General features: G+C 50.6%; 1 protein-coding gene across 19 annotated transcripts in view; it reads left to right on the top strand.

Annotated features, from left to right (window-relative positions):
* Window positions 1–23,501, top strand: part of LOC139750975 (ELAV-like protein 1) — a 252,264-nt gene that overhangs the window by 198,459 nt on the left and 30,304 nt on the right. For 15 of the 19 annotated variants that reach the window (XM_071665959.1, XM_071665960.1, XM_071665957.1 and 12 more), the window contains one exon: window positions 7,095–7,130. The exons of the other annotated variants lie outside the window; for them this stretch is intronic. In XM_071665959.1, coding sequence (XP_071522060.1) covers window positions 7,095–7,130 — 36 coding nt within the window. The remainder of the gene's footprint in view (window positions 1–7,094; window positions 7,131–23,501) is intronic. 19 annotated transcript variants of the gene reach the window in all.

The raw sequence follows: 23,501 nt of genomic DNA, 5'->3' as shown, positions 1-23,501 counted from the left end.
GTTTGGGTTACTCGCTGATCATATAAACATAGGAAATATCCCCCCCCCTCCCCCTTTAATCCTGTTTACGCGGCCGTCAACGCCAGGACAGAAAACGGCGATTTTTGCCGGTGTGTTGGTGTTTGTGGCAGGATGTGGGTGGTAGTGTACAGCGGTTGCGTGTCCTGACAACTCCTACAGGGGCAGTGTTTACATGTCCCAGGTTGAGATTGGGGAGGAATAGCTTGCGATTCTGACGTGAGAGCAAGAATGTGATCTCTTGAGGGACTCGAGTCTTAAGGTGGTTTGGACAACCTTGTAGACCAGCTGAGGCGAAAGAACACAAGGATTTGTTCTCCTTTAGGAAACCTATCAGTAATTATCTGTCGGTACAGCACGGAGAGGGATGAGGAATCTACTCACGAGGCCACATTTATGACGTCTCTTTCCAAAGGGGTTCAGTCCTGTTGAGGAGGTTTGGGTCGACCGAAGGATTTGATCCTAACCCTCCCTCTTCGACCAACCTGGTAGGTGACACATTAGAGAGGTCTACCATATTACGTACTGGGTAGGGAAGTTTGTGCCCCGCTTATATCCATTTTGTTCTGCTGCTTATATATGGATAGATGGTGTGATAAGGGCTGTGCCTGTCGTGCTGTGCTGTGTGTGGCGATGGTAGGGCAGTGGTGGGGTTGCGATTGGCGCGCTGTGGTGTGTGGTGGGGATCACACCTGGTGTGCTGTGGTGCTGTGGTAGAGCCATGGTGGTCTCTTCTGTGGTGGAGGTAGAGCCAGGTGGGGTCTTGTGCTACCCGTCCGGGGGCATGTGGCGCTGGTAGTCTCCGACTGGAGTTCCACATACCGGGCATTTTATGTTTACGGGAACAGGTAGTCTTGATGATTTATGTGGCAGGGGTACACATGGCTCGAGGGACGCGTTGTTGTTGTTCGCTCTGGGGAGCTGTGTGTGTGTGTTGCTCAGACGAAGCCCGGGGCTCTCCCTGGACCGTGTGGTCGTGGTGTGAGATGACTCCGTACCCGTGGCTTCTACAGGGGAAGAGGTGAGTGGTGCCAGCGGGAGACTGTGCCACCTGCCATTAGACCAGCCTATCATGGCACTCGTCTGAAAGACCGCAAGGGCACTGTCGGGTAACAAGAGCACCTGGGTTGGTACTTGTTGTTGTACCTACGATTGACTCGTCAACATGGCGGTGAGGACTGAGGTGATGGGAAACGTTGCTATGGGTTTGAGGTATGGACGGTGGTCCGTCACAGGAGTTGGGTCATACTCGTTTGACGGGAGGAGGAGGAGGAGGAGGTGGTGCGGCAGGGAGGAGGAGGTGCGGCAGGTTGGTTGTCGATCGTGACGGGTGGGATCGCTACGGTGGCTGCTGTCATGTACGGTGGAGAGAGTGAACAGTTTCGACTGTATGAACGACACCATTTCTCACGGTGTGTGATATTGTTTAGTGGTCAACTCTCTCTCTCTCTCTCTCTCTCTCTCTCTCTCTCTCTCTCTCTCTCTCTCTCTCTCTCTCTCCCTCTCTCTCTCTCTCTCTCTCTCTCTCTCTCTCTCTCTCTCTCTCTCTCTCTCTCTCTCTCTCTCTCACACACACACACACACCGACGACGACACACTGGTACTCGTGTCCCCCTGCACCTGCAGCGGTGTGCAGCAGCCTGGACGGCCCCGGGCGGCCTGCGGCTCCCCCTGTTCCCTGGGGGTAGCTTCTGGACGGTCTCCCAGACCCCTGGTGTAGGCGACCACATCTCCAGAGGAAGGTGCGAGGCAAGAGGCCACAGCGCCTCTGGCTGGGGGCATGTGGGGTGCAGGATGGCTAGCTGGCTGGCTCGATGGCAAGGGACACACACACACACACACACACACACACACACACACACACACACACACACACACACACACACCTTCCACCTGCACCACGAACCACACGTGTGGCACAAACAGGCACCAGTCCACCCCCCGCCACACTCACACGACAACCCCCGCAGCAGCACTACTACCTTAACGACCCTTCGGTATAATAGACCCGTCTAGCCTTCATACCTGACCCATTCGAGGGCAGCTCATCAGAGGCCAGACCCATCACACCCAGGGGGTCGTAGAGTCACGCTCAGGTGGGGGGTCAAACCTTACACATACACGAGAGAGAGAGAGAGAGAGAGAGAGAGAGAGAGAGAGAGAGAGAGAGAGAGAGAGAGAGAGGGAGAGAGAGAGAGAGAGAGAGTAGAGGCCGCTCTGGGACCTGCGTGTGGTCGTCTCGTCCTCCGGGTTCGTTTCCTCTCCGTCTCCTGCAGCCACTTCCTGTGGCCTAGCCATGTGGGTAGTGTCTGGTCGACACGCCCCTCAGGCCCTGGCCCGTATGTATAGCTTCCTGCAACCCCACCAGGACCTCTCCTCTGCCCTTGCGACTCCTCTGACGTCCCCACCGTGAACCAGTCTTGCCCCGCCTTTGGACTTCACTCCTATGCACCTTCTCCCTCCCACCCTTTCCTCAGTGTATCCTTGGTTGCTGCTTTTCTTTTTTAAGCCGGCCTACATTTTGGGTGGCGTGGCTGAACATACCGTGTGGCCTCTACTCTCGCGTTACCTTCCCTTACGGACTCCCCCCTTTAACCTGCCTCCCGCCGCGTCCCCCCCACCTCCACCACCACACACCCACCCCCACCACCAGCCATGATATTAATACACGCCTCTGATCTTTTTACCCCAGTGCTCCGTAGGTCTCTCTCTCTCTCTCTCTCTCTCTCTCTCTCTCTCTCTCTCTCTCTCTCTCTCTCTCTCTCTCTCTCTCTCTCTCTCTCTCTTCCCCGCCACCGTTTCGACTCGATGTCGCCACTTTCAAGGTTTATCCCCTCCGCCCGTACCCATTGAGGGCAAGCTTCACCTCCGCCTCCTCCTCCTCCCAGCTGTGTTACTGTATAGCCCTTCTCGTGAGGACGCGTGAGTGACGGGGTGTAGAGAGTCGTGTCTGACAAAGGTGTGCCCCAGACTGTTTATCTTTAAGGTGGGAGTAAGTGGGGGGTGCGTCTGGGTGTGTGTGTGTGTGTGTATGTGCTGGGGGGGGGGGATGTTGGGAGTTGGGGTGCGTCTGGGTGGTTCGAGGATAGGGTGGAGGGGAGGAGGAGGAGAGAGGTGCGTCTGGGTGTGTGTGTGTGGAGGGGTAGGTGTGTAGGAACTCGTGTGAGTTCTATTTGTTAATATCGTTGTTCATCGTCATTTTTGTATTCGCCGTCGAGGTCCGTTCGTTGTAGCAGTCGTAACAGCGTGTGACCTTTGTGCCTGGCAGATGGGCGCGGGGCTGACACGTGCCCTCCTGTCTTGTGTAATGACCACCACCACCATCACCATCTGCCGCTGTGGCAGGTGGTGCTTGTGGAGGTGGGTGTGGCAGCTGGTGGTGCTTGAGGTACTAACTACTTGAGGCCCCACCAGAGCCCAGTGTGATAGCTACTACTTAAGACTGTTGTGGGGGGGGGGGGTTAAGGGGGAACCGGACTTCACAGACCTTCCCCCCCCTCTTTCCACCATACAGTTTTGATCCCCCCAGCGCACACACACACACACACACACACACCTGAGGGAAAGTTACCGGGTTTTCCCCACTCATGGTCAGGTGTGGCTGCTGCCGCCATAGTCACACTGTCTCGTGGCTGCCTCCTCGTCCACGGTTGCACCAGTCGTTACCCATCACCACTACTGCCTCACCAGTCGTTACCCATCACCACTCCTGCCTCACCAGTCGTTACCCATCACCACTACTGCCTCACTAGTCGTTACCCATCACCACTACTGCCTCACCAGTCGTTACCCATCACCACTACTGCCTCACCAGTCGTTACCCATCACCACTACTGCCTCACTAGTCGTTACCCATCACCACTACTGCCTCACCAGTCGTTACCCATCACCACTACTGCCTCACCAGTCGTGACTCATCACCACTACTGCCTCACCAGTCGTGACTCATCACCGGACGTCCTTATCTCACCAGTCGTTACCCGTCACCGTCCCTGCCTCACCAGTCGTTATCCATCACCCTCCTTACCTCACCAGTCTTTACCCATCACCGTCCCTGCCTCACCAGTCGTTACCCATCACCGTCCTTACCTCACCAGTCTTTACCCATCACCGTCCCTGCCTCACCAGTCGTTATCCATCACCCTCCTTACCTCACCAGTCTTTACCCATCACCGTCCCTGTTTCACCAGTCGTTGCCCCTTATTGTTCATCGCCAGTAGTGAGGGGATGGGTTGGAGCACAGTATTCGCAACGTCTGTCGTAGCTTGAGAAAGAAGCCATGTGCTCGGGTGATCCCCCAGTTTTTAATCTTAAGGATTGAGAGAGAGAGAGAGAGAGAGAGAGAGAGAGAGAGAGAGAGAGAGAGAGAGAGAGAGAGAGAGAGAGAGAGAATCTCTCTCTCCCATGTTTACGTCTGTGACAGGGTGACCTTAGTGATTACAGGAGGGTGGAAGCAGTGATTGTGTGGAATGTCTGGTGATCGTAAGTTAGCTGCCCAGGACACTCGCTCTCACTCTCTCTCTCTCTCTCTCTCTCTCTCTCTCTCTCTCTCTCTCTCTCTCTCTCTCTCTCTCTCTTATAGGGAATACGCGTCGGCGTTCTGGCACGGTGGCTTGTGCGATGACGTCATGTGGCCCTTTACGTCACGGGACGGTGGCTTGTAGTAGATTAATGACTCTTGGGGGTGGAGGAGAGAGAGAGAGAGAGAGAGAGAGAGAGAGAGAGAGAGAGAGAGAGAGAGAGAGAGAGAGAGAGAGAGAGGTTGTCGGGGGCTTCAGAAATGTGGAAGATGCTAAGGTCCCGATATAGTGGCAGTGTCAGGGAGGGACCCACACCTCTCCACACGTTACGACAGGTAATATTTACCGATATTTTATCGGGCAGGAGAAGTTGTTTGCTCCGACGTGAAGCCCAAGGGACACGTAACGTAATTATGTTAATCTCCCAGTAAGTTCTTACGGACACTTTGACTCGCATTTTTCCATCGTAAATATCGGTTCTCGAGGAGCATCGTCATGTTAGTGGCCGTGATGCCAGTGGCTGTAGAATGTTTGTGGTGGGAGCAGTGCGAGAGGTAGTGTGACGGTCGGTGGTGTAGAGCAGAGGTGAGGGGGGGGAGAAGATATTGACCCGGGTTTAATGGATGACAACTCCCATTTTGATGGGTGTTGGTTCGAACCCTCCCTTCTCCCCCCTTTTCGCTGGACCGTAGCTTAACCCAAGGGACCTTACTCCAGCACCAAACAGGTTGACCTGACCCCCCCAGTTTCCAGTCACACCTGGCATTGACTGTGGTAAACCTGACCCCTCGTCTTCCGGTCTTGTGGCGTTCCACAAGGCTCAGTCCTGGAACCCAGACTTTCCATCATCCACCTGGAGTCGGGACCGACCGGTAGAATCTCGGGAGATTTGCCGACGACACGGAATTCCGAAGTACATCCCTAGAGAGGAATACTGAGGGAGATTGAGACCCGCTGATGGAGTACGGGTCAGAGACGTGGCGAAGTGGAGTTCATCGTTGGCAGATGCAAAAGTAAATGCACGAAGATGCGAAAAATATAAATCGCGGATGCCAGATGATTTTACGTAAACAAAAGAAGGAAAGGATATTGGGTTAGTTATCAGCAGAGACCTTTGATACGGCGCGGAATGTCAAGGCGGATGTAGTAAAGCCAACAGGGATGTGTAGGTATCATAGCTAAAGATATAAACTATATCATGAAAGATGCAGCACTTGTCCTTAATGTCGCACCTGGCCAGACCTGACTTGGGAGTACGCCTCTCAGGACTCGTCTTCAGACCTGATCAAAGATGAACGTGAATTAGAACGAACTGGAGGAAGGACATACAAAGTAACCCCCCACCCCACCCCTACCCCCCCTCCTCCATCTCGTTTAAAACTGAGCCATTTCGGGAGTGTCTCAGTAGAGACGTTGAATTATCCTCGTAAAAAATCATACTCCCGAGAGACGTAATGGAAGTTGTCGGAATGCCACATGTGATATCGACGGTGTAATGTCTTCACTAACCAGAAGTAACGGTATTTGAGTCGAGGGAGGAGCAGTAGCAGCGTGGGGGGGACGGGTCTCCTCTCTCACCTGCTGGTCGGTTGGACGGTGACCAAACTGCCTCCTGGTGGTGTGAGTGTGAAAGACTTATTAACACCTTCAGATCAAGGATAGATAAGTACTTCACTGATATGTTATCAGGTAGATAATCCAGTTTATCACATCCTTTGTCTTTCTCTTTTTCAGAGTCCAGCCCCAGAGAAGCTCTTGTTAAACTGGTAGGAAACTTTTTTCCTCTCCTCACTTCCATATAAGATTTCCCTGGTATGTTTTTCTCTTACTGCGACGACGACTGGTTTTTTTGTCCGGGCAGTTGAGCCGGAGGGCGAGGTGGATGGGGAGGCACCCTCTGCTCTTCTGTCCTTTTTGTACCACTCTTTTAGCCCTAGACTGCCGATAACCTCACATTGGACCATCAGGTGTCCAGTTATTTGCCCTTTCCATATACGTTGATCTACAACCTCTGTGTGGTTCTAGACTGTACTCATGGGGGAGGGGGTTCTATTTGGTTATAGACAGTACCCCGGGAAGCTGTAAGGTTGTAGACTTGTACCCATGGGGTGCTGTATGGTTGTACACGGTACCCAGGGGGGCTGTAGAAGGGTGTACAGGGTAACCAGGGGAGAAATACGGTTGTAGACAGTGACCAGTGGAGCTGGGAGGGTTGTAGAGAGCAAAGTTTCCCTTAGTTGTAGAGGGCAGTGTGAGCGGAACTTAACATGCAATATGTCTTCTGTCTTTACTAAACCCCTTACCTCATTAGCCGTTGCATTAATTGTAGTATGTAGAATACTGTGAACTATATGTTTGGTTCTGTCTATATATGAAGAATATAATTGCTATATTGGTGATATTCTCTGGCCCATACAATGGTAATATCTTGTGCCTATATTGTGATAATATTATGAGTTTATATCCTGGTTATATCACGTGTTTATACTGAGCGACATTGGAGATAGTTGGGGGTGGGAGGGGCAGGTGTGGGTTAACACTGTTATCTCCCCGCAGGTGAGGATCTCGGTTCAGGCGACCACAGGCAGACTTGTGAGTTACCATGTGACCCTACCTTGTTGATCTTAACTTTGTTGCCTTGTGTATGTCTGTCTGTCTGTCTTGTTTATGTGCTTGTGGGTATTATGTGCTGTAGTGGTAGTAATTTGTAGTAGTAGTAATGATAAATAATAATGTTACTAATGAAAATGATAAATGGCATAGTAAAAAGCGCTGTAGTAGTAGTAATGATATTCAGTAGTGGTAGTAGTAGTAAATGAATAAATGAATATTGATAGTGATAGTGATTATAAAAGTGATAATGGCATAATTAAAAGCACTGCTGCCAAAGGCTGAGAATGTATACAGAGGAGGCATAAAGCATAAACTCGAGGGGTATAAAAAGGTGGTTGTTGTGAGACAGACTTTCTTCCCACATATATTTATGGTTTAACGTTATTATAAAGTCTACTGATTAGTAGTGATCAACACAGTGGTTGTGATGCGTCTTGTATCGGACTGTGTTTGTTCAGATAGGCTTGGCGTGATTGTGGCACGGAACTGTAGCTTGGGGAAGAGGGATCGCTGGTGGCAGGAGGTGGTGACCTGTGTGGAGGACGGAGGTGTAGTAGCATCGTCCCTAAAAGTGCTGGATGATGTCCAGGTGATGGAGAGATTTCGGGGAAAGACTAATGTGCTCGTCGCTCACGATTGGTGCTGTCAGAGGAACCGAGAGTGACACACAAATGTTTCCTTCTGCAGCTCATCTGGTAGCCCCTGTTGAGTAGTAGGGCGGAGGAGGAGGCACGAGTGAGTTTGGGGGAGGAATGAATGTTGTGTAGCATTTCTTTCACTTGCAGGGAGTCTTATAAAGTGTCTTGACGTGGAATGTGACAGAGAATTGGTAGAGGACTTGGTGATGGTGCTGCCAAGTCTGGTGGACACAACCACCTGGAGGAGACTAGGGTGGGGGCGGCTTTGTGAGACAGACGATGGGTCATTTTTGGAACGTAGGCCAGTGTGCTTGAGTAGACGGATTTGGCTTGCTTAATGGCGACTTGGTTGGCAGTGGCCCAAAGCTGTGGATTGTTGAGGGTATTCTGTTAAGGCCTTTATGATCGGGAGAGCTGTTGTCAAACGTTGGTACTAAATGACACAGTTATCAGCGCGCGTGTACCAAAATGCTTCGCCTGTTTGAACGCCATTTATAAGGATTGAGAAACAGAAGAGTCCCATGTTTTGTGTCATGTGGGACGCCACAGGTGAGGGACTGGAAGGTGGTGGCAGCCCGTCGGAAGGTGCACGCCCTGTGGAACGCTACAGGCGAGTGAAGAGGGGGTACTCGGAAGATGGAGATGGCTCCCCCTCGGACGCGTACATCCTGGGGAAGTCGTGCAGTGAGACCTCTCCACTGCCCAGCGTTGATGACTTTATCGATAATTGTGTCAAGGTTGATTAGGTCGACATCTTTGAAGTTAACGAAGGTTAGACCCGTGAAAGTCTGTCCTCCCCACCCACCCCTCCTCCTTCCTCGTAAGTTGCGTGATAGATAAGTGTAGGTGGTTGACGAGACGAACGGTTTGCTCCTTGAGGACGACCTCGTAATGCCAGAAGTACTGAAGTTCAAGGCAACTTTCCGTGTTTTTTTTTCCCCCCCGATTTCAAGGAAACCTCATCTGAATAGGCCGGAGCTGGAGGTGGTGACTGGGGCTCGTAACCGTGTATGTGTGTGTTTGTGAGTGTACGTACGATCGCGCCACAGCACAATCCGAGGAACTGACGACAGAGCCTCTTGCACGGACTGTGACATTGTCAGGAGGCCTTCGTTAGGTAGGGATACTAAAGATGGCTACAAGTAATCCTTAGTTGGTCATGAGTTAGAACTAGTCGGAACTAACGGATATGTTCGTCCTCCTCCTCCTCCTCCTCCTCCTGAAATGCCGGCTACCGCATTCTCTGTGGACGTAAAACTTGTGAAAATCATAGTTACCACACTGATAACCCTGTCACACGCCACACTGATATCCTGCAACACACCACATTGATACCCTGACTTATACCTTGCCACACACCACACTCATACCCTTCCACACGCCACACTCATACCCTGCCACACACCACACTCATACCTTGTTATCCACCATACTCATACCCTGCCACACACCACACTCATACCCTGCCACACACCATACTCATACCTTGTCACACACCATACTCATGTCCTGCCACACACCACACTCACCCTGCCACATCAACTGGCAGGGTAGGTGAGTGTCAAGTCTCCTCCCTTGATAATTGTTTACGTAATAAAACTAATTTTAGTCCTACCCCCTGCAAGGTACAGGGAAGGCCTTACTTTATGTTGTAGTTGTTGTTATCTTTTTTTGTGATAAAAACATATACATTTTTCTCATTATTGTCTGATCAAGACGTAGTGTGGTAGTAATGTGTGACCGAGTTAGGGCTGTACCCTGCTTGCCGGGGTTGGTGGCATAAGATATATGTAACTTTGGTGTCAGGTGTGTTAGGTGTAGTGTTTGCTCCTCCTGACCCTTCTGCATATTCCCTACATCAAGTGATGGTGGGAGGAAAAAGAAGAACATTTCGAAAACAAACCAAGTCTCTCAAGACTTGTACTTCCCCGTGCGCACGTGTGGTTATCAAGTATGATGTAGCCTTTTGACCCCACAAGACCTGGGGCTCCTCGCATGACGAAAGAGTGAAGTGCGCTTGAGGGAGGCTTGGAGGGCCTTTGTGAAGAGGAGGTACTGGGAGTTGGGGGTTTTCACCCCTGACGAGGGGGTGATGTAGGCTGGAGTAACCTTCGGATCCCCTGAGGGGGCGGGAATGGTAGGGCTTGGGTAACCCCCTGACGAGAGGGGTTGGGAGGAGGGGGGCATTTGATGATCCCCCCCTGACGCGGGGGCGGCAGAACCTGGGGTACCCACCCTGACGTTGGAAGTCTAGGGCGAGTGAAGGATGAAGCCAAAGATTTCTCTTGAGGGAGTGTCGGGCGTAGGGTCATCCCCCCCTGACGAGGTGGGACCTTACCCTGGGTTACCCCTGACGAGGGAGTGAAGGGCATGTGTTCCCTCCCTCCTGAGCAAGAAAGGGCTTGTGTTCTTGCCACGGAAGTGTAGACGAGAAGGCTGTCTACCACTGGTGGTAAATAAGAGTATTGCATCACAATACTTTACCATAACTTGAGTAGCATTGTAGGACAGTTTGCGATGAACTTTATGAATACACTCACACACCACAGAATATACTTATTGTCTTATACTATTTCTATTTCATGCTCTCGTATAGTAGAGAACGTCAACACTGTCTCATATGTTCTTGGTACCATACCTCTCACGTATGGCAGAGGTCGCGTATGCTTTAATACAGAACAAAGTACAGTTTTCGCCTTTGAATTTTGTCACGGTGAAAATTTCAGAACGTATGTTAGGTTTGAGATTTCTCGGAGTCGAATAGCTTTGTCTTCGGTATCACGCAGGTTCACGCGCGTCCATATCACTCGAGAAATGGGAATGATACGGAATAATCAATGTGATATTGTGGTTCTTCAGCGTGGAGAAATTTAAAGGTCCCCCAGCTGCCATATTACTACTGTCCATCTGTAAGGCAGGGTTTCAGTCTTCTCTGTTTATCTATCTATCTATCTCTGTCGGAAAGCGTACATCCATGTATGTTTCTGTCTGTCTGCGCATCTATCTGTCTATCTAGCCATCATTACTCGACTCCAGTGTTCGTGTGGTGAACCAGGCTCACACATGTGGCCCCAGGCAATAATCCTCCCCCCAAAACACACACACACACACACACACACACACACACACACACACACACACACACACACACACAGCCTGTGCCCAGCATGTTAAAGTAAAGCACACGGGCTTCAACGCTCATAAAAGTGTTGCTTGCCCTTTTTTTTCCTCTTTACACACAGTGCACTTCTTCCAGCTGTATTAATGCTGGTATTTGAATTCTGAAACACCGGGAGGATGTCGGACGTGTGAATGGAAAAAGTGTGCTGCCGTTACTGAATTAACTAATTGCCTTTTGTGGATACAAATCTGGAGGATTAGGTTATTTACGGTTTGGAAACGGAGGCAGAAATAGAAACGCGATATTGAGATCTTTTTTTCCCCACTAGTATCGGGGTAGCGAGGGAGGACTGTGGAAGGGAGAAGCCCAGGGCTGGAGATTTGTGTCACTGCTTCACAGTTATGCGAGAGGCTACACTGATTATATGAGAGGCTACACTGATTATATGAGAGGCTACACTGATTGCATATGAAGCTATACTGATTATGTGAGAGGCTACACTGAAGTAATTGCAGAACACACCTCATATTGATGGAAGTGGAGGGACGAGGTGGAGGAACAGGAGACGGAATAAGAGAGGAAGTAGAAGATGGGGAAGAGCAGGGAGAGGCGATGATTGCAGGAGGGAAAGGAAACGATGGAAGATAACTTGCTTCGTGAGGTGTGTGTGTGTGTGTAAACTGGCCAGGTTGCAGACTGAGAGACACGGGAGACGCAGCCTCTTAAGTGACACGACACACGACCCTCATCTCGGAGGTTAGAAACTTGAGAAAAAAATCATGGTACACGTCTTGAGGTTTTTGACCTGTGCACTCCTCACCGGTGGACGTGGCCGACTTCCAGGGAGCTGTGGGAGGGCAAGAGGTATGTAGGTGCTGCCAACGTCAACGCCCTCTTGTGTAAATCCTCCCCGTTTATAGAGGTAAATACCTTCTTGAAGCGGTGATTATCCTGTAATCTGTCTGTATCTCTTAATCCATATCTCTGTCTGTTTCTCTCTGTATTCTACTCTCTCTCTCTCTCTCTCTCTCTCTCTCTCTCTCTCTCTCTCTCTCTCTCTCTCTCTCTCTCTCTCTCTCTCTATGTATGTGTATGTGTGTAAAGGATGTTACAGTCACTCGTCTCTCCTGCCTTAGTGAGATGGCTTTAAGAGCACGCGAACAGTGGCCTGCCCCTCTGCATGCCTCCAGACGACAACTGTCATGTATGTATGATGTGCCGGAGCCTACTACCCACAGCCCAGCCCCTCCCACTTACCCCTACTGCATGGCTCACTTGACCATTTCATATGCCCAAGACCAGTCCATTCACAGCACGTCGCACTCCTCATGTGTTAGGTCGATCCAGTTTACTTCGTCCAGTGCACGCCTGTAGCTTTGCAATGTTCAGGCCCCGATGCCCCCAAGCTTCCACACACACACACACACACACACACACACACACACACACACACACACACACACCATGAATTGAAGTGAGAAACTTTTGAAAAGAAAAGGATGTGAAGAAGTACATTTATAGTGTAAGAGTGGCAGATGAACGAGTTTGCGGTAAACATGGACATCACACATAAGGTGAAAAGTCATGATAGCAGTTCATGTTCAAGAGATGGGACCCCCACGATGGTAAACCTCTCTCCCCCGTGCAGTACGAATAGATCCATGGGAAGGAGTGTTAACAGGAGACCTAAATGGTCCATAACGAAATTGTATGAAAAATAAAGAAAAAAAGAAATCGAACAGTATAGCGAAAAGAGGGCGCCTCACACAAGGTTCAGACTCGTACTTGAACATGGTTTACAGACAGCGCAGAGGTCGTTAGGGAGGTGAACAGTGAGGAGGAGGATTCCTTCAACTTACAAGTGGACCCAGACACCCATGTATCATGTTGGTCTGGTACATGGCTGAGGGAATTCAACCCGAGTAATTGTGAAGTACTGACACGTTGTGGGACACTTGTCAAAGAAGGCTTCAGCATCAACACAGCCTAGCAGGATATTAGGCTGCACGGGTCTGTGTGTGAGGTGGCAGAACTAAGCAAGAAAGATGGTAGTTTTACGGTGAAATGTTGACGGACAGATGGACTAATAGGAAAGACGATGCGGCCAATTAAGAAATGATACAGGTGAAAAAAAAAGATTGTACTATTATACTGGAGAATGTTGTTGTAATAGTGGCCTCACTAGTGTAATACTCCTTCCCCATACGGTACAAACAGGCGATAACAAGTGAGTTAGGATGAGGTGGGGAGGGAGGTGGGAAAAGTCTCGGGAAATATTTGAAATATCCAGAAAAGACGTAAGTCTGATGAAGACCTAAACCCACTTGAAGACTCTTGTCCAAGTAAAATTTCCTATACGTATCTCCTTGGGGCTAAACGTACATCATCTAACACTACGAGGAAAATGTGTGTTTGATCAACATCCAAGGTTTTCTAAACCGTATAATGTGGGAGAAAGAAATAAAGCACCATCCCTGGTAGGTTCGTTGGGATGTTCGTGAGGGCTGTGTCCCTGGACATGGTCACCTTTAGGTTTACTCCAGCCAGAGGAAGGATGAAGGGAGATGGGTGTTATGTACTCTGTCTGCCCGCGCTGAGGATCGAACTCTGACCTGCGGATTTATGGTCGGCAGCGGTAACCACAACACCACCGAAGTTCCCAAACCATTTTTCAGTGTAAGAATGAATGAAGAGTGGCGTGAATGAGAGTGGCGGTCTGGACTCCGAACTCAATTCCAGAGGTTGGTTTTGTTGCCTGGTCCCCACTTTGGAAGTTTCCCCAAGATCGATCTGGAGGAAAACATCTAATATCAACATTGCTCACGTAACAGGGAATGTAAACTCCTTCAGAATGATACGGTTCACACGGACGCTGTGGACATTTACCGATGCTTCCGATTGTGATGAGTTTGGCCTCGCCTTAGTTACTGAACGAGAACCTATTTTTTTTTTTTTTTTCAAAACTACATTGAAAAATCTTTCGTCCTCAGTGCAGAATTGTATTCAGGGTGCACTGAAATTAATTGATCAATCTCCTATGAACAGCTCTACAGTATACTTCAGTCCCCTGACTGCGCTCCCAGTTGTATCGCAATTTACTCCTTTGTATCTCATACTTCAAATGGCTGAAGAGTAGATTGTAAAAATCCACTCGAAGCATGAATTCAGACTACTGCTGGTGACCCGGACAAGCTGGTATCAGAGGTAATTAAATTGCAAAAGCTAAAGCTTAAACAGTTGTATCTATCAGTCTATATACGAGACTTTTATATTGCCATGAATATAGTTAGAACGAGTAATTATACTACATGTAAATGGCAAGGTAGAAGGGAGTTTGAAGCATGTGTGGACTTCCTCCTCCAGACATTTCTTCGTCGAATGAGTATTGATGTTTGTATGTTGCGTCTTGCACACGAGTATGTAAGACCTGAAATTGCAATATTGCCAAGGAACCTCTTATGACGGAACGACGAAACTATACGAGTGTCAAAGTCTGATATGAATTGTTTAATACTGATGGAAGGAATACAAATATTAGAGAAATTTGAAACAATGTAAATATTTTTTTTTCAGAAAACAAATATATATATATTATATTGTATGAAAAGTTAGTTTTATTATAGATTTTGTTTTAAAGGAAGCCTAAACATATGAATCATTATCAATAGTTGTACTTTTTTTGTGGCTAAGAGCGCTGAATAACCTTAGGGTTGTAGAGCTTTACGAATTCCATTAGAGTGGATCAAGTCGTGTGTGTTGATGTGTGCAAGATACACCCGTGAGACTACTTGGAGGCCAAGATGTTGCCGGTCGGAGAAAGACGAATTGCCAGGATAAACGTCACACCTCGGTATAGTTATGATAACAGACCGGGAGAAGACGCTAGACTCCAAGCCAGTGGACTCCCTGACGTGTGTGTTGTGTAAGGTACTGTAAAGATAACCAGAAATCAAGTGGATGCCTTTTCTTGCAGAGGAGATGCTGCATGAAAGACATCGGATTCAGGGAACATACTGTGTCGTGTGGCGAACCCCGTTAGATTTCCACGTGAGAGTAAGCTCCGATTTAGACAGAAGAGAAGGGTGGGTGATTTGTCTGTATCTTGGACTATCAGGAAGCGTTTGAAAACACCGCATAGGAGGTTCATTAAGACGATGGAGCTACAGCAAGGCATAAGGAAAAGAACCACTTCGATGGATAGAGATTGTCAGCTTCATGGACGGAAGAAAACGAAGCATGTCAGAGTCGCTTTCTCGGAATGGGTCGAGGTCACCAGTGGCGTGCCTCAGGGTTATGCTCAGGGACCATTGCTCTTCTCGATTTTGTGTGAACGAAATATCAGAAGGATTAGACTCTTGTCTGAATATATTTACTGATGATGCCAAGTTCAGGAAGGAAGGTAGAAAAGCCATGAGGATTGCAAGAACTTAAAACGGGACCTGGACAATGTCCAAAGTTGGTCTAATACATGGTTGATAAAGTTCAGTCCAGGGAAATTTATAGTAATGAGGATGGCACGACGAAAGAAGACCTCTGCATCTTATCTAGCACGATTTACTCTGCAGGAATCTGTGTGTGTGAGAGGAACTTTTAAAAGATGACATCGTCCCTAAACCTGTGGCCAGAGTCCCACATTAGCAGAACAGTAAAGGAGACCATAGTCTTCAAGTATTTAAGAGTTAAGCAAGGTGCCTGTTTATCCTATATTAGGCCAAAACTAGAACATGCTTCTCTTGTATGATCATTGTACCTAGATGAATCTCAAGGACAATAGAAATGAAGAATAATCTCGAGCCATACAAATAGCCACTAATGGGTTGAGGGGTGGTAACCAGTGTGGTGGGTGAGGGTGTACTGTCACGACTGTAAACAAACCTGGCCTGTGGCATCGCAGGGCATCCACCTGCACATCATCATCTGTTATGATGACCTTGTGCCGATGATGGTTACCTGGTATAGTAATGGCTCGGGCATACATTTCACTTTCATGTGTTATTCCTTCCCTTTTTTTTATGGTTATATTAGTCACGGCGGCCAACAAGATGCATTCAGTGAGGTGTGGACATATTTTATTCATGGGTACGTGGTTGGGTTGGGTGTTCCCAATACCTTGCCTTATTCACCCCTCTCCCCGCAGGCTGACATCATGACTCTTGAATTACTCTCCTGCCATACAGTTGCTTTATTCACCGTTGACCTTCTCTTCCTCCCTCACCTTAACCCAGTACGTGCGAGCACTTGAGTGTCTCCGGAGTGTGTGAGGGATGGCAGTGATATTCCGGAGTCTCTCCCAGAATGACTGACTTCGTTCCTCTCGGTCTGGGAAGCAGTTGACGTCGATTGCATGACTGACATAGTGTGGAGAACCGTTCTCTCCCCTCGTGGGTGGGTGTAGCCAGGAACGTGTGGCAGTGCATAGGAAAGACCAGGCAGGCCGGCCGGCTGGCCCCATACGTTTCACTTCACTAATAATGTAAATCTCTTGAGGTGGAAGGTGGTCCACCACCGCCTCCTCTCCTCCACCTCCCCTCCCGCGTCTGCCCTTAATGACCGTCCGTGGAATGACGGGAATTTTACTCGCCCCATTGTTATCATCATCATTTTGATCATGATCGTTTCAATGTCCTTTTAACTGCTGATGGGGTAGTTTGATGTCGGTGGAAGTTGATCATGTGGGCACTCATGAATTACCCATGGATTCCCCCCAACATACAGCGCTAGACTCGCTAGTACATCGCCTTTCGTAAAGAAATATTTGAACCTCGTCTCTTTCACGGCCCAAAGTTCTTCTTTTTTTTATTATAAGTTTTCTAATGGTCAGGTTTTTCGGTAGCTGTGTATGGCTAGTCCATGCATGACGTGTTCGAGGTCAAGAAGGAAGATGACTGACGTCTGTGTTGAAGGTCTCACACCTCCCCCTCGTCAGGGTCGCACACACACACACGCACACCTCTCTGTAGACTTGGACATTTCTGGAGAAATGTGGACACCGCCCTGCGGCGTAGTTCTTGTTGCTCGTCAAGCACGACTTGGACGGCCTTTGAGCACGGCCTCGCCACCCTTGGATGTGATGCAGTGTGTGACCCCCAGGGTCAGGTCGAAAAGGCCAAGCAATCTTACCCATGGGTGGCTGCGTCGTGCTCAGAGGAGAGGGGTCAGTCAGACCATAATGGTGTTGGTGATGACACATGCGACCAGGCATGTCGTGTGAGGCCACACACACACACACACACACACACACACACACACACACACACACACACACACGTATACTGGAGTGGGGGGAAGGGAACCTCCTGCCCCACAGCTCCCTCGGTACAGATAATCCAGGCTTCATTATTCCTGGTGTGTCGCCGCTGGTGCATCAGCCTGATTGAAGGAAGGAACGCGTGAGCAGTGAGTGTTGTGTGTGGGCCTGGGGTTGCTGGTGAGCGATCGCCTCCCAGTGATGCCGTTCACGGTACAGACGAGCATGAAACTTGTACGTGCATTTGATAACACGACGGTTTGTGGGTTATTCTAAACGTGGGTATGTCAGTTGGTCAACATATCTTTTGACGTCGTAAATTAACGAGAACTTGGTATGCGTCGCCTTCACCCACCCCCTCTCCCCCAAGGTAAAGGTCGACCCTAGGGGTATTTATTCGTTCCCCCCTTCCCCCCCAAAGAGGAATTCCAGAACACTATACATCTCTCGTGATTGTGGGGGAATATATAGTTGAGGGGGGAGTGGTGATGGGAATGGTACTTGCCGATAGATGAGAGGTTGAGCAGTTCCTCGACCACGGAATTTCAAGAAGATCTCATTGATGTATGAACGTTGAGGCCATTCCTTACTAGCAAAACTAGTGATGATGGTGTCATTAGGGTGAGTGAACTGGTGGTTGTGGCGTCACCTAGGGCGAGGGACCTGGTGGTAGTGGTGTCACTTGGGTTTGGGAAGTGCGTAGTGGGGACTTGGGTGAGGGAATTGGTATGGGGTGTTGTCACTAGGGTGAGGGAACTGGTGTCGGGGTAGTCACTAGGGCGAGAATGTCGGTTTGAGTTGGTGCTTATATTTTTTTTCTCTTTTCGTAACTTCAGGCCAGCTAGTACGACGATATGCTTCGTAAGGTCGGGCTTGCTATTACCTGATACTGTGACGTGTGTGTGTGTGTGTCTTGCGTGTGTGTGTGTGGCTGCCAGCATTTTATTATATACCGGAAATATTTGAGGTTTATTATGACAGGTGGGTCTGGGAAGCATTGCCAGATTTGAGGAAGATGTCGGGAAATGCGAGTTACAAACAGAAGGGGGGAAGCGGCCCCCAGCGTGTGCTTGTTTATGTGTGGCTATTTCTGGTGAGGAGGTGGTGGTGGTGGTGGTGGTGGGTATGTGTGGTGGAGGAGTGGCGGCGGCGGCGGACGTCCAGCCAGCTTCCTGCTGCCTCGCCTGTGTGCAGGAGGGAGCGGCTCGCTGGGGTCTCGAACCCAGGAGGGAGCGGTTCGCTGGGGTCTCGAACCCATGCCTGCCTGCGTTTGGCCTCCTCCCTGCTTTTGACTCTTGCCCCACCACCTGTGTTACTGCCAATGTCTTTTTTTTTTCTTTTGGCCTTCGTCTTGCTTCATGCCCGCCACACTTGCCCTGGCATCTAGTCAGATTTGACAGGTGGGAGCACCACCTTGCCCCACCACACCTGTGCTAACGTCTCGGGTTTGACAGGTGGGTCTCCTCTTGTCCCGCCACACCTGTGCATCGTCTCAGGTTTGACAGGTGGGTCTCCTCTTGCCCACCACACCTGTGCTAGCGTCTCAGGTTTGACAGGTGGGTCTCCTCTTGCCCCTAACACACCTGTGCTATCGTCTCAGGTTTGACAGCCCCCCACCCTCTCCCCACTTTGCTCATGTCACCTGTGCTAGCATCTTGTCAGGATTGACAGATGTGACCCGTTGTAGAGTAGGAGGCACAAGGATGTGTTAATCAGACTGTTGTGGGTTGTATATCCATAGTCCTGTTGGGAACTGTACATTTGTTGGTGGGGTTTATTGTAGGCCTGTTGTGCTGTTGTAGGAAGGCTGGGTTATGGGGATATTGTACCGCTGTTGGTTGTCAGGGTCGTGTAGATGTTGTACCTTTGTAGGTAGACAGGGTTGTGGGTCTTGCACCGCTGTAGGTAGGCAGGTTTGTGGGTATGTTTTACCCTTGTAGTAGGCAGGGTTGTGGGTGTGTTGCTTCGTTGTTGGTATGCAGGGTTGTAGGTTGTACCGTTGTAGTAAGCAGGGTTGTGGGTCTGTTATACTGAGGTAAGCAAGTAGGCGTGATTGTGGGTCTTGTTATACCGTGGTAGGTATATTTGTGGGGTTGTGGGTCTGTGATATAGGTGCCGGTTATGCTGTTGCTGCTGCGCATTGGTGAGTGTAGATGGTGGTGAGGTGGTGGTGGTGGAGTCGAGAGAGAGGCAGGAGGAGCCGGGGGCAGAGCGGGAGACTGTGGGGTCGCCAGACCACTAACTAAATGTTTACTTTTGCGGATTATTGAGTGGCGTTGGTGGACCAGACGCGACTCCCTCCTCCCCTTCTCCTCCCCCCCCCCCCCGTCGCCCGGCCCCCCCATCTCCCTCACAACCCCTCCCTAGTCTTGCCACCACCACCACCACCGCTGCTGGCGGTAGTGGTGGTGGTGGTGGTACAGCCGTGGGTAGAAAACATTGATAAAACTGGAGGAGGCGAAGTCGTGCGTGATGGGTGTGGGGCGGAGGCCTTGCGCCGCCGCCGCCGCCGCCACCCCCTGGCTATGTTAGCCAGTGGGGGGCGCGGGCGGGCGGGCGGCGCGCCTCGTATATCCCAATTGGATTATGATGATTGCCAGACCTTATGGAAGAATCATGCGAGTGTGATGAATTTAGCGTGAGGGCAGCGGCTCCCCACCCCCTCATGACCAGCCTGCGGCTGTGTGGGATCCCGAAGGCCTGCCGGCACCCGCCATGCCGCAGCCCTGCAGCTGCGGCAATCCAGGGAAGCTGATGGGAAGCAGTGCCGGCAATTTACTGGAGCAGATACTGCTGATGCAGTTATTACGCATCGTTTACGGACAGCCCTGCGTACGGAACTCGCCGTAATTTTGGGGTGAAGGTCTTCAACGGCACCTGGCGTGGGAGAGACGATCATATCCCCAACGTGGGGCGGGGGAGAGACTCGGGAGTATGATTGCTATAAGGTTCCCTCCCCAAAAACCACGGACTTCGCCGCCCCTTGACTGACTACGTCTTGGGAGGAGTGCAAGCTCCCGTTTAAGCTTAGCCTCCTTGGTACTGGTGTGTCTCCAGCTTGGTTGATCAGCTCAACTTTTCTGCAGCTTCGCTGTCTCACGTCCGCCTGGGCCTTTTAAAACGTGGCTCGTCTCCCTGGCGAAGTCTTTTGATCGGTGATCTTGTCCATCTGTGGCGTACAGTATTTATTGTCATTATAGACCGGGTGGAACTTGAGTGTGTGTGAGGTAATAGTTGTATGCTACACCCCAGGCCTGCTGTATGCCTGGGGAGTGTATACGGGGTGTAAGCCCACAACGAGAGAGGAGGGAGACGCTTGATAACGGTAGCTGGGTAGGTAGGGAGGCTGTGTAATAACGGTAGGCCGGGGTGTGGGGGAGATTTAATAACGGCCGGACAACGGGAGGGGGGTGGGGGAGTGTAGTGATGGGAGAGAGTGATGGTGTTATATGGGGGAGCCATAATAGTCGGTAGGGGGAGGGGAGGTTAATGGGCGAGGCAGGAGCCTTTAATGGCCTGAGGTCGGGGAGTTCACCAACGGTATGTGGAGGGTGTGACAACGGTGGTGGTGGAGGGAGTATGATAACGTTGTCAGGAGAAGGGAAGGAGAGGACTGTGGGGGAGGCATTGGTAGGTGGGGGCGAGCAAGAGACGGGGAGAGGGGGTGTAATAAGGGCAGGAACCTGTGCCTCACTCCCAGAGTTGTGTGTAGCCTTTAGTGTATGAGGCTAACATGTTGTTGCGATGGTAAGGAGGCCCTGGTGGAGTGGTGATGGGTGGAGGGAGTCAGGTGGAGTGCTGGTGAAGGGAGGCAGGTGGAGTGGTGGTAGGTAGGTCGAGGGAAAGCAGGTGGAATGGTCGTGGGTTATAGATGGAGGAAGGTGGATGGTGGGCGGGAGGCGCCTGCAGTGGTGTTGGTTGGTATTGGGGGAGGCATAGTGGAGTGGTGGTGGTCGGAGGAAGGCAGTGATCGGGGCTCGAACCCTCCGCCACACAAGACTAATGGCCTCATAAACGTGTTCAGCGGAAGACCCCAGCACGGAGGGGTAGGTAGGCAGGCAGCGCTGCTGTTCCAGCGACTGGCTCCTGACCCCTGCCTCATCTTGCTGATGTTACCCCTGCCTCATGCTGTAGGGATGTTACCCCCTGCCTCATCTCGCCGATGTTACCCCCTTGCCTCATCTTGCTGATGTTACCCCTGCCTCATGCTGTAAGGGATGTTACCCCCTGCCTCATCTTGCTGATGTTACCCCTGCCTCATGCTGTAGGGATGTTACCCCTGCCTCATGCTGCAGGTTATGCTGCTACCCCTTCCTCATGCTACAGGTGATGTTACCCCAAGCCTCATACTGCAGTTGATGTTACCCGTTTCTCATGATGCAGTTGATGTTACCCCTTCCTCATTATGCAGTTGATGTTACCCCTGCCTCATGATGCAGGTGATGTTACCCCTTCCTCATGGTGCAGGTGATGTTACCTCTGCCTCATGTTGCAAGTGATGTTACCCCAGCCTCATGCTGCAGGTGATGTTACCCCAGCCTCATGCTGAAGGTGATGTTACCCCAGCCTCATGGTGCAGGTGATGTTACCCCTGCCTCGTGCAGCAGGTGATGTTACCCCAGCCTCATGGTGCAGGTGATATTACCCCAGCCTCATTGTGCAGGTGATGTTACCCCTTCCTCATGGTGCAGGTGATGTTACCCCAGCCTCATGGTGCAGGTGATGTTACCCCAGCCTCATGGTGCAGGTGATGTTACCCCTGCTTCATGGTGCAGGTGATGTTACCCCAGCCTCATGCTGCAGATGATGTTACCCTAGCCTCATGCAACAGGTGATGTTACCCCAGCCTCATGGTGCAGGTGATGTTACCCCAGCCTCATGCTGCAGGTGATGTTACCCCAGCCTCATGCAGCAGGTGATGTTGCCCCTGCCTCATGCAGCAGGTGATGTTACCCCAGCCTTATGGTGCAGATGATGTTACCCCTTCCTCATGGTGCACGTGATGTTATCCCTTCATGCTGCAGGTGATGTTACCCCAGCCTCATGGTGCAGGTGATGTTACCCCTTCCTCATGGTGCAGGTGATGTTATCCCTTCATGGTGCAGGTGATGTTACCCCAGCCTCATGGTGCAGGTGATGTTACCCCAGCCTCATGGTGCAGGTGATGTTACCCCAGCCTCATGGTGCAGGTGATGTTACCCCTTCCTCATGGTGCAGGTGATGTTACCCCAGCTTCATGGTGCAGGTGATGTTACCCCTTCCTCATGGTGCAGGTGATGTTACCCCAGCCTCATGCAGCAGGTGATGTTATCCCAGCCTCATGCAGCAGGTGATGTTACCCCAGCCTCATGCTGCAGGTGATGTTACCCCTGGTTCATGGTGCAGGTGATGTTACCCCAGCTCATGGTGCAGGTGATGTTACCCCAGCCTCATGCAGCAGGTGATGTTACCCCTTCCTCATGGTGCAGGTGATGTTACCTCTGCCTCATGGTTCAGGTGATATTACCTCAGCCTCATGGTGCAAGTGATGTTGCCCCAGCCTCATGGTGTAGGTGATGTTACCCCTTCGTCATGCTGCAGGTGATGTTATCCCTTCATGGTGCAGGTGATGTTACCCCAGCCTCATGGTGTAGGTGATGTTACCCCTTCGTCATGCTGCAGGTGATGTTACCCCTTCCTCATGGCGCAGGTGAACGTTACCCCAGCCTCATGGTGCAGCTAATGTTACCCCTTCCTCATGCTGCAGGTGATGTTACTCCAGCCTCATGGTGCAGGTGATGTTACCCCAGCCTCATGGTGCAGGTGATGTTACCCCTTCCTCATGGTGCAGGTGATGTTACCCCTTCCTCATGGTGCAGGTGATGTTACCCCAGCCTCATGGTGCAGGTGATGTTACCCCTTCCTCATGGTGCAGGTGATGTCACCCCTTCCTCATGGTGCAGGTGATGTTACCCCTTCCTCATGGTGCAGGTGATGTTACCCCTGCCTCATGGTGCAGGTGATGTTGGTGATATTACTTGTGTCTCCTGCTGGTGTTGTCCTCGTGCCTCATGCTTCATGTGTGATGCCAGCCTCCCAGCGCTCGTGTTGTTAGGTAGTTGTAGGTGAGGGTGAGGTAAGCTCACCACTGGTGTTAGTAGGTAGTTGTTAGTGAAGGAAGTTCACCGCTGGTGGTAGTTGTAGGTAAGTTGACCGCTGGTTTTAGTAGGTAGTTGTAGTTGAGGTAGGTTCACCGCTGGTGTTTGTAGGTAGTTGTAGGTGAGGGACGTCCACCACTGGTGTTAGTAGGTAGTTGAAGGTGAAGGTGAGGTACGTTCAGTGGCCACTTGTCCTGGTGTGGGATG

Source organism: Panulirus ornatus, chromosome 10 (assembly GCF_036320965.1).
Source record: "Panulirus ornatus isolate Po-2019 chromosome 10, ASM3632096v1, whole genome shotgun sequence".
Taxonomy (NCBI): domain Eukaryota; kingdom Metazoa; phylum Arthropoda; class Malacostraca; order Decapoda; family Palinuridae; genus Panulirus; species Panulirus ornatus.
This window is presented reverse-complemented; position numbering and strand designations above follow the sequence as displayed.